The sequence below is a fragment of the Sylvia atricapilla genome, chromosome 6 (assembly GCF_009819655.1).
Source record: "Sylvia atricapilla isolate bSylAtr1 chromosome 6, bSylAtr1.pri, whole genome shotgun sequence".
Taxonomy (NCBI): domain Eukaryota; kingdom Metazoa; phylum Chordata; class Aves; order Passeriformes; family Sylviidae; genus Sylvia; species Sylvia atricapilla.
In genome coordinates this window covers 35,777,667-35,788,336 of record NC_089145.1, presented here as the reverse complement: position 1 = coordinate 35,788,336, position 10,670 = coordinate 35,777,667, and the positions used below count along the sequence as shown (strand labels likewise).

General features: G+C 51.3%; 1 protein-coding gene across 1 annotated transcript; it reads left to right on the top strand.

Moving 5' to 3' along the window:
• The first annotated feature begins 1,847 nt into the window (after window positions 1-1,847).
• Window positions 1,848-2,436, top strand: RPS29 (ribosomal protein S29). Its single transcript, XM_066321478.1, has 3 exons — window positions 1,848-2,008; window positions 2,148-2,247; window positions 2,327-2,436. The coding sequence occupies exons 1-3, from the start codon at window positions 1,947-1,949 to the stop codon at window positions 2,333-2,335; spliced, it is 171 nt and encodes a 56-aa protein (XP_066177575.1). The 5' UTR covers window positions 1,848-1,946; the 3' UTR covers window positions 2,336-2,436.
• The last annotated feature ends 8,234 nt before the right edge of the window (window positions 2,437-10,670 follow it).

Genomic DNA, 10,670 nt, shown 5'->3' with positions numbered 1-10,670 from the left:
GGAGTGTGAGGGGACACGGGAGTGTGAGGGGACACGGGGTGTGCGGGGACACGGGAGTGTGAGGGGACACGGGAGTGTGAGGGGACACGGGGTGTGAGGAGACACGGGAGTGTGAGGGGACACGGGAGTGTGAGGGGACACGGGGTGTGAGGGGACACGGGAGTGTGAGGGGACACGGGAGTGTGAGGGGACACGGGAGTGTGCGGGGACACGGGGTGTGCGGGGACACGGGGTGTGAGGAGACACGGGGTGTGAGGGGACACGGGAGTGTGAGGGGACACGGGAGATGAGGGAACACGGGGTGTGCGGGGACACGGAAGATGAGGGGACATGGAGGGTGTGAGGGGACACGGAGTGTGAGGTGACGCTGAGGATAGGAGGGGATGCTGAGGATATGAGGAGGCATGGAGGTGTGAAGAAGGCATGGAGGTTTGACGAACGCGGGGTTGTGAATGGACACTGAGGAGCTGAAAGGACACGGCTGTGAGGGAACATGGGAGCGTGAGGGGACGTGGAGAATGAGGGGACATGGACGGTGTGAAGGGACACGGGGAGCTGTGGGAGGACACAGAGGCGCTGAGGGTGTTGGCGAGTCTTAGGGATTCCGAGCACGAACTACGAGTCAGGTTTAGAAAGGGGCTATTGTTTATTCTGTGCAGGGCGCAAGGTGGAAATTGTCCACAAATCAAGCACGCCAGGGAATAAAAAGACAAATGATTTATACATTAAATTTACATAAATCCACCCATCTAATCCCCAGTTCCCGCCTACCTAATGCACAATCATGGGCAAGCACGACATAAAACATAAAGTCTTCCATAAACATCAAGTAAAGCATAACACACCTGGTGGCATCTGTTGGCATTGAAAAGAGGGGTTAGAGGGGAGAATGGTGCCACCAGCAACAGGGAGGAAAGGCAGGGACAGAGAGTCCTGTGTAAGGACATCGAGGGGACAGCAGGTGTCAGGCAGGGGACATAGAGGAGTTGAAGGGATGGTGGGTGTGAGGGGACACGGGGTGTGAGGGGACAGGGGAGCTGAGGGGACACGGAGGAGTTAAAGCAGGTGGGTGTGATAACAGCAGCTCAGGCTTCATAAGCGACGGGAAGGCGCAGTGAAGGCTTGGTGTCGGGGCAGCCCTGTCCGCCCTGAGCCGGTTTTCAACACATTAACCGCCATTTGGGGGAAAAAAAAATAAATTGGAGGTCTCTTTTATGAGTGTTTGTTCAGCTGTATTATTTGAGGGCGGGATTTGTGTCGGAGCTTAGGGTGTGGGTTGAGCGAGGGAGCGGTTGTTGGGGTGCGTTGCGCGTGAGCGGCAGTAGGAGGCGGTGTTTTTGTGTGTTGGGGTCGGGCGTGTGGAGGGTTTTGGCGGGGTGTTGTCGGGGTGTTTGGGGCGGCGTGGGGCAAAAGGGGAGCCCGCGTGTCTCTGTGTTGCCCAGGCTACGCTGGCGTGGCTATTCACAGGCGCGATCCCGCTACTGACCGCCACGGGAGCTTTGACCTGCTCCGTCTCCGACCTGGGCCGGTTCACCCCTCCTTAGTCAACCTGGTGTCCCGCAGCTCCCCGCGGGTCACCATATTGATGGCGGCCTTAGCTTGGACGCCCGCTCGGCACAGCGCACGGCAGCCCAGAACTCCTGGGCTCAAGCGATCCGTCGGGCTCAGCCTCCCAGGCAGCTGGGACTACAGGCGCGCGCCACCGCGCCCGGCGCTGCCTGCCCGCTCCGCCGGCAATACGAGCTTCTACAGCCGTGACGTCACGAGACAGGCGGAGCGACACGCCCCGTTGCGTGACGTCACAGATGGGCGGAGCGCGTGGGTCCGCCCACAGCTCCGGCGGCAGTGACGTCACGGAGGCGGGAAGCGGGGTGCACGCCGGGAAGCGCCGGGAGGGGTATAAAGGCAGGCGGCGGCCGCCATCTTTCTCTCGGCACCGCGCAGCCATGGGTCACCAGCAGCTCTACTGGAGTCACCCCAGGAAGTTCGGGCAGGGCTCCCGCTCTTGGTCAGTGCTGCTCCTTGTGCTCCCCGGGTCGTGGCTGCTTGTCTCACCCCTCTCCTTCCCACCCCTTCCTCTCACATTGCCGCTCTCCTCTCTGGCGCCATTCCCCGCCCTCACCCGCCTCTCTCTGTTCCCTTCACAGCCGCGTGTGCTCCAACCGCCACGGCCTCATCCGCAAATACGGGCTCAACATGTGCCGGCAGTGCTTCCGCCAGTACGCCAAGGACATCGGCTTCATCAAGGTGAGCCCCGTGGCGGTGGGAAGGAGCTCGGGGGTGCCTTTTTCCGCTGACTTCCCTCGTCTCTCTCGTTGTCTTGCAGCTGGACTGAGCGCCGGGAGGATGAGGCGACGGCCAGGAGTTCCCAGGGCCTCCCTGATATGTGTACAGCATCTCGGCTCAGCTTTACCTAATAAATGATCTCCTAACCCAGATGATCCGTGCGTGTTTTCCTTCTGTGCCGGTTTTAGTGGCTGTGGGGGTTCTTTGTGCAGTGCTGCTCCCGGAGCGTGGCTCGGCTTTCCAGGCTGCTCCAAACCCTCACCAGCCTGGCCTTGGGTACTTCCAGGGATCCAGGGGCAGCCACAGCTCCTCTGAAGGGAGTGAGTTAAAGATACACTTAAGTATGCCAGAGGTCTGGACTGAGGTTTCCCAAGTCCTTTATAGGCAATTATAAGTGTGTAGGTGCTCTTCTGATATTCAGTGCCATTGCTCTTAGGGGACTGACCAGGTAAATGCTCTGCTCCCATGACACCTGGGATCCCAAATGCTGCTCCCTCCCAGCTGAGTGCTCTTGCAGATCCTTTGGGAATCTCCAGGAGCCTTAATTTTATCTCCCTGGTTATTAAATCAATGAGATAAGGCCATGAGGAGGGAATGAGAGTAAACCCAGGTGTGCCCATAGCAGAAACTGAAGGGTTTTTCGCAGAATTTGGGGTTCACAGAAGGGTTTATCACAGACTTTGGAATGGTTTTGGTTGGAGGTGACCTTAAAGCACGTCCAATTCCAGTCACTTTGCACTGGATGGTGAGGAAGGAGCTCCTTCCACCTTCTACTAAATCCATCTGTGTGTGGCACAGGGATGAGGATTTGGCATCATCTGGGAGCTGTATTGGCTTTCCTCACCAGCAGGTGGTTGAGCCTTTCATTTTGAGTGAGAAATGGTTAAATCCTGGTTCTTACCAGAAAACTTTTCAGTGTGAAGGTTCTACACTAAAAACCAAAAAATACTCATTTGTTCTGATGGTGGTTTTGGGCCTTTCCCCCCCATTCTTGATGTGTGCAGGGAAGGGAATCCTGTGGGATGTATTTTTTGGCCTCAGTGTGGTTCTGAAAAAAACAGAAAGCCCTCGTTGCCTTTTTAACCAAAGCACAGAATTTTAACTGAGGTGTAAAATTTCAGAGAAACATAAAATGGGTGAGGATGAAAAATGCTGTGCCCAACTTTCCTCACGCTGCCTCTCAAGAGGTGTTTGAGGCACTTCCCAGTGGAAAATCCATGCTTTTCCAAGATAAGGGACACAGGAGGATGCTTCCATGCTAAGAAGCCTTGGAAATGGCAGCAGGATTGAAATTGTATTGGGTTCTCAGAGCTGTAAGAGCTGTCCAGCATTGTGGATATTTCTTCCTTTTTTCTGAGCAAATGTCCTTCCTCAAGGCGAAAGAGTTTTGGGATCATTTTCCATGTGCTGCCCTGAGGATCTGGGTCCCAAATCTCTGCCAGAACATTTTTTTTCCTCATAATGGAAAACAAAAATAAAACAAATAGCTGGGGATGGTAATTGCAAAGCAAATCCCTATGGAAACCTAAGCTAAATTATGTTTTTAAATTACCTTGAAAACATTCAAATACCTCTGTTGGCACCTAATTTTGGAAAATTACAGAGTTAAAATTGCCTTTTCCCTCTTTTTGTTGCTCCAAATCTCTTACACTCTAGAAAGTGGCGTAGGACAAGCTGTAATTCCCTTTTACCTCATTGCTGCCTTAACCAGGTATTTATTGGCCAATATACAACGAAGATGAGGTGCCAAAACCTTGAATTTCCTGAGCTCAGCAAGAAAATTGCATTTTGTTCCTGGTGGCTCCAAGTTCATGGATGTGGAGATGGAACTTATTTGGAAGCAGAGTGATTTACAAAGAGCTGCTGATTCCCCTAAAGAACAGGTGAAACCAAAATCCACTTCAAGGACTTTTCATTAATAATCAACAACTAATAAATGTTTTCCTTTAGGGAAATAAAATGTCCTGCTTGGAGCCAAGTAAAACATAGTGATGCCTTGGCTTTGGGGGAGAGGAGCTTCCAACTGCTGGAATTGAGTTTAGAGGGGATTTGCTCTGCTGAAACCCCACTAAATTGCTTTGGATTGTGCACCAGGTAAAATCTGTGCTTGTCACAGGCTCCGGGAGCAATTTCAAAGGTTTTGGAGAAAACTTGGGCTCCTCAGCTCATCCTGAGGCTGGAAAAGGAAGCTGAGAGTGCTGGGGTAGGAAAGCAGCCCCATTCCTGCTGGGAAATTCCTCCCGGTGACTCTGCTGTCCCTTCTGTGTTCATGGGGCCGGGCTGGAGGTGATCTTTGGGCTCTTCTCCTTCTCCCAGGTGGATCCAAATTGCCTGGATCAGGAATTCTCCAGCTGGGATAAGCTTTCAGCTTGATATTCCCAGTGCTGACATTCCCGAATTCCTGCAGAGATCAAGCTCCACCTGAGGTGGTTTGGAGGCTGCAGGTGATGTTTGGAGAGAGTGACACTGATTTTAGGGCTGGCCAGCATTCCAGGGCCAAGCTGAGGGAAAGGGACAAACCCAAAACACGGAAAGGAAAGAAACCTCCAGACGGTGGGAGCAGGGCCAGGCAGCCTGAGAGGATACGAAGAATTGGGAAGGATAAAGCCCTGAGAGAATTAATGTGGCCAGGGCCATCAAAGGTGGCAAAAACGCTTCTAAAGTACTTCGGTGATAAAAGGAAGAGCAGGGAAAATGTGACTCATGTCCTGAAGAGTCCTGAAGAAAACAGGGCTGGAGCCAGGCTGAGAGAGCTGGGAATGTTCCCCTGGAGAGGAGAAGGCTCCAGGGAGAGCTCAGAGCCCTTGCCAGGGCCTAAAGGGGCTCCAGGAGCGTTGGAGAGGGACGGGGGACGAGGGATGGAGGGACAGGACACCGGGAATGGCTTTCCAGTGCCGGGGAAGCGCAGCCTTCCCGCTCCAGCAGCAGCAGCTAGATGGCACCGTCAGCCTGCAATTCCTGCTCCTCCCTGTGTTCATGAATCCCAGCTTGCCTCCGTTAGCTGGAGCGTGCAGGAATTTGTCCTGCGGATTCCCTGTCCTTGCTTTTGTTTGGAAGATTCCAATATTTTGTATCCTTGCTGCTGGACAGCAGGAATGAGGCAGAGCCGAGCTCTCCTTGCTCCCACATGAGTCTGAGTGATGCTGTAAGCAAAATTCCTTTCCTCTTTCCTCTTTTCTTTCCTCCCTGATTTTCTCCTACTTCTTCACCAGCCCGTGCTGAGCTCTCCTCATCCTCACTAGGACCACGAATATTCCTGACCTAAGGGTTTTTATCCATAAATTCATTTTAGAAGACTCAAACTCAGTCGGTGACATTTGGGTGTCACTTCGTGGGGCCAAAAGCTGTGCTGAGCTCCAGGGAAGCCTCATTCCTGCATCCATCACCAGAGATTTGGATAAATCCCATGGAATTGGGTAAATCCCATGGATTTCTTTCTCCCTGCTGATTTCCAGTGCCAGGCTGGAATTGCAGTGATGCTCACATATCCCAGACTCCTGGTTTATAATTTGATTTATTCCTTTAGCACAGTCCTTTGCTAAACTTTCCCCATTCCAGAGCTGGGCTGAGCCCCTGAGCACAGGGTGTGATGCCTGCTGAGCAGGAGAATTTTTCAGGAAAAATTTCTCCATGGAAAAGGTGTTCTGGCCTTGGAATTGGCTGCCCAGGGTGGTTTGGAATCTCCATCCCTGGAGGTGTCCAAGGAATTCCTGGATGTGGCACTCAGTGCTCTGAGATGAGGACAAGGTGGGGATGGGGCACAGCTTGGACTCGATGATCCCAAAGACTTTTTTCCAGCTCGATGATTCCATGATTCTGCTCCAACATCCAGGAAAACCCAGGCCAATGGGATCAGGCTGTGTGGTGAGCAGAAGTGCTTCTAAATAAAACATTCCCAAGGGCTGGGAGGAGGCACCAGTGGCTCTAATTCATGCCTCTTGTTGGGAGTGTGTTCCTTGCAGACAATGTTTATTTATGGCATGGAAAAATCTATTTCCATCCAATCATTTCCATAACTGAATATTTATGCCAACAGCCACTGAATGCTCCTTGACTAAACTGAAAAGTATTTATTAGCTTATAAATGTTTACTTGTTTAATGATAAAACTGCTTTAAACAAAGTTAAAAAATCAAGTTGGTGTCTTCCCAGTTCACAGGATTTCCATGCTTTTCTAAGCATCAGCAATAGACAATACTGGAATTCTCATTCCAGCTCGAAGAACCTCTGTGCATTTATGCCTTTAATCTCAGCGAGAGTTGGTTTAGATAGGAGATTGGGAATTAGGAATTCCCGGCTGGGAGGGTGGAGAGGAGCTGGGCTGGAATTCCCAGAGCAGCTGTGGCTGCCCCTGCATCCCTGGAAGTGTCCAAGGCCAGGTTGGAGCAGCCTGGGATAGGAGAGGTGTCCCTGCCTGTGGCAAGGGTGGGATTTAAGGTCCTTCTCATCCCAAACCATTCTGGGATGAACAGAAACCTGAAACACCGAGAAAATTACAGTTCCTTTCACCTTTTTGGGCCTTTATTCCTTTTTCTGGCAATCAAAGAACAGATTTGGGATTTGCACCTCCCAGTACAACCCGGACTGGGGCTTGGGGAAATCCCAGTTTGGCCACACTGCAGGTGCTCTGTGGGGCTTTGGGATCTGCAGTCCCCCCAAAAGGAGAGGGGGACACCCTTTTAGGGCAGAAATCTCCAAGTGGGAGAGTCCCATCATCTCTCTGAAGTCTGCTTTGAAACTTTCCATACCAAACCATTCTGGGATGAACAGACAGTGGTGGAATCCCCATTCCTGGAGGGATTTAAATCCCTGTGGAGGTGGCACTTGGGGACATGGGGCAGAGGTGGCCTTGGCAGTGTTGGGGAATTGTGGGATTTAGATGGGGGTTCCACCCCTGCCCTGGGCAGCTGTGCCAGGGCTGGACAAACCTTTCCAGGAATAAATTTTCCCGATATCCACCCTGAGCCTCCCCTGGCCCAGCCTGAGGCCATTCTCTCTCCTGCTGTCCCTGTTCCCTGGGAGCAGAGTCCGAATTCTCCTGGCTGCCTCATTCTGTCAGGATTTTGATAGCTGGGATCTTCTGGAGCTGCCCTTCTTCTCCCTGTGAGCAGCCCCAGCTCCATCCTACAGCCCTGCTGAGATGCTCCCTCTGCATTTGTGTCATTTTCTTCTGGCACGAGATTGGAAGAGGCTTCTCAGGTGGTGATGGAGGCTTAAAGTTAAAATTCCTGGGAATGAGGGGTCCTTCTTGATCCCCTGGCAGCTCCTGCTTCTGCTGGTGAATAAATCCAGCTCCACACTCACTGATGGGATGCTTCCCCCAGCCCTCGGCATAGAGGGGTTTGTAGGTGAGCTCTGTGAGGGGAAATCCATGCCAAAACGTGGCATTTCTTGTATTTCATCCCAAAAAAGCTGGAATCATGCCACTGGTTAAAGCTTCCTGCTCTGCAAAGCGGATTTTTCTTATCCAGCACCATCTCCTTGCTCCTCTCCACCCTCCTCCTCCTCCTGTGCCTGTGGGGGCTCTGCAGAGCTGTGATTTCATTGGGAAAATGGGAGGATTTTACCTGGGATCTCACCTGTGCTGCAGAAATTCCCCCCCCAGCAAAGCACCTGGGATCCTCCCACACCTGCAGAGCCTTCTGATGTCTTCATTGCTTTTTCTTCGCTGTTAACTCACATGAAAAAATGGGAAAAGGAGACAAAACCCCGGAGCCAGCCCTGCCTGGGGCATAGCTTTGTTCAACACTATAGATATATCTCTATAAAAAATACAATTTTTTGAAAATTTAAACCGATTTTTTTTTTGAGCTTTGGGAACACAGAGAATATATTTTGTGTCTTCAGGCATCATTGATCACCACTTTGAGGGTGGTAAACACCATCTGAACCCCAGAAAAGAAATGCTCTGTGGCTTGAGAGAGCAGAAATCCTTCTGGAATGATGTCCTGAGTTTCTGGCTCCTTGTCTGGAGCCAGAAGTGCTCACAGGAGCTGTAAAACTCCCTGTGATTCCCAGGGTTTGATGGAAAGTGTCACAGCGGCAAGCGACACAAAATCGATGCCCAGCTCTTTTATCCCCTGTTGGAATTTGACTCATGGAATTCGGGCTCCCATGGCTCATCCCTCAAAAGATTTGTGGGATAAAGTGAAGCCCACAACTCTGGGTGGTCTCAGGTAAATATTGTCAGGTCTGGCTGTGCATCACTCACAGGGCTCATGAGGAATTTTGGGTGGATGTGGGAGATTTCTGGACTTTTGGGGTTGTTTGGGTTGAGTTTGAGTGGTTGGAATGGGGAGGGGCTGGCACAGCTGTGGCTGCCCCAACCCCTGGAGATGTCCAAGGCCAGGCTGGGAGAGTGGAAAGTGTCCCTGCCACGGCAGGGGTGGGATGAAATGGGATTTAAAATCCCTTCCAGCCATAATTCCATGATTCCATTCTGCCCCCACGTCAGCCCTGATGTGCTTTTGAAATTTCAGACTTACAGGTTTCCAAATTATCTCTTTGCAACCAAGGGGAAAAAATTTTAAACCAAAACAACAACATTTTAAGGGATCAGTTTCGTTTGCGGAGGAGTTATCCCAAAAATATTGGGACAGAAATAGTGAGAAAGGTGGTGAAAAGGATGGAGTGATGACTCCTTTCCCAAAGGGCCTGCTCAGAGTGTGGATGGCCACACAGGACACAAAAAAATTTCCCTTTTCTGGCTGAGAACTGATCAAAGTTTGGCTGAAAACTCAGATTTTGGGGTAAGGAATGAAGAACTGACAACCAACCATTGAACCTTTGATTATAGAGCAGCAGCTTTAGCTCATCCCTGCCAGTGCCAGGTTTCAAAGCAGACTTCAGAGAGATGATGGGACTCTCCCACTTGGAGATTTCTGCCCTAAAAGGGTGTCCCCCTCTCCTTTTGGGGGGACTGCAGATCCCAAAGCCCCACAGAGCACCTGCAGTGTGGCCAAACTGGGATTTCCCCAAGCCCCAGCCCGGGTTGTACTGGGAGGTGCAAATCCCAAATCTGTTCTTTGATTGCCAGAAAAGGGAATAAAAGCCCAAAAAGGTGAAAGGAACTGTAATTTTCTCGGTGTTTTTCTTCCCTAGAGCTGAGTGGATGGGCTGGGATTGGGATGGGCTCTGAGCATCAAGAAGGGATAAAAGGAGCTGGTTTGGGCCTCTGAAATGGGGTTTTGGGGCACTGAAATGGGGTTTTGAGGACCTGAACTAGCTGGTGATTAAAGCTGAGGTTACTTTTATCGGATAAATAGATGAGCACATGTCCAGGTGTGTGTTTTTCCTCCCAGGAACTTTACAAGGATGGGCAAAATCTCAGGAAATAAATCCTGGGCTGACTTTGTTTGCTCCCAGCCTGGATAGAGCTGTCCAGAGCTCTCAGGTAACTTGAATACCTTTTAAATAAATCCAAATTCCAGGCTTTTTCTTTTGGCTTTGATGAGTGGATTTTCCTCTCTGCAGAGGCAGAGCAAACCCAGTAAATGAAAGTCTGTGGCAGCAGGAGCTGGATGGCTGCAACTGGAAAGGTCTTGGAGTGTCTGGAGGGAAGGGAATGGATTGATTTATGATTTTAACAAGCCTGGCTGGGCAGGGAGTCGTGCTTAGATGGTTTGAAAGGCAGGAGGAGATATTAATCAAAATTAAGGCTGCTCTAAGCTGCTCTCTGAGCCACCGGGCCGGGTCCTGCCTAATTAATTCCAGGCCTAAAGCAGGGAGAGGGAAAGGACAGGCTGGGATGAGGGGCTGGGGCTCAGAGCTGGATGGGGAAGCAGAGGCTTGGAACAAGGGGAGTAATGAGGTATAACTGGGATCACTTGGAGGGGCTGTACTCCCATGCCTTTGGATCAGGCCGTGTGGGAATGATGGATGGGAACATGGCACGAGGAGCAGCAGTGACATTTCCCGAGCTGCAGCTGAAATCACACCCTGCCAAAGGTCAGCCGGGCTTGGATTGGGAACTCCAGAGCTGGAAAATGATATTTGGGGGCACAAGTCTGGTTTTTCAGCCTGGATGGAGCTGTAAAAGCCGTGTTGCCTCACTGAGCCTCACCTCATTTCTGTGGGATGAGGGGAAACAGTGAAATATGGAGGGAAAAGCAGCTGATTCACGAGGAGGGAAATCAGGATTTGAACCCTTCTTGTGACAGGGATGTGGGCTGGGGTCATCCAGATGTTCCTGCTGTTCCCTGGAGCAGCTGGGGAGGGATGGAGCTGAGGGTTCTCAGGGAAAACTCCTTGAAAAGGCTGTGCAGGGAGTGTTGATGGGGCTTCCCCCAACGTGGGTGAGGTTACACAACAGCTTTTGTTGGAAAAGAGTCCAAGGTCATCAAGTCCAAGCTGTGACTGATGAATGATGCCCACATTGTTTTTCAG

Coding starts and splice junctions, on each gene's coding strand:
- RPS29 (XM_066321478.1), top strand. CDS start 1,947: ATGGGTCACCAGCAGCTCTACTGGAGTCACCCCAGGAAGTTCGGGCAG. Junction 2,009..2,147: donor GGGCAGGGCTCCCGCTCTTG/GTCAGTGCTGCT, acceptor TTCCCTTCACAG/CCGCGTGTGCTCCAACCGCC.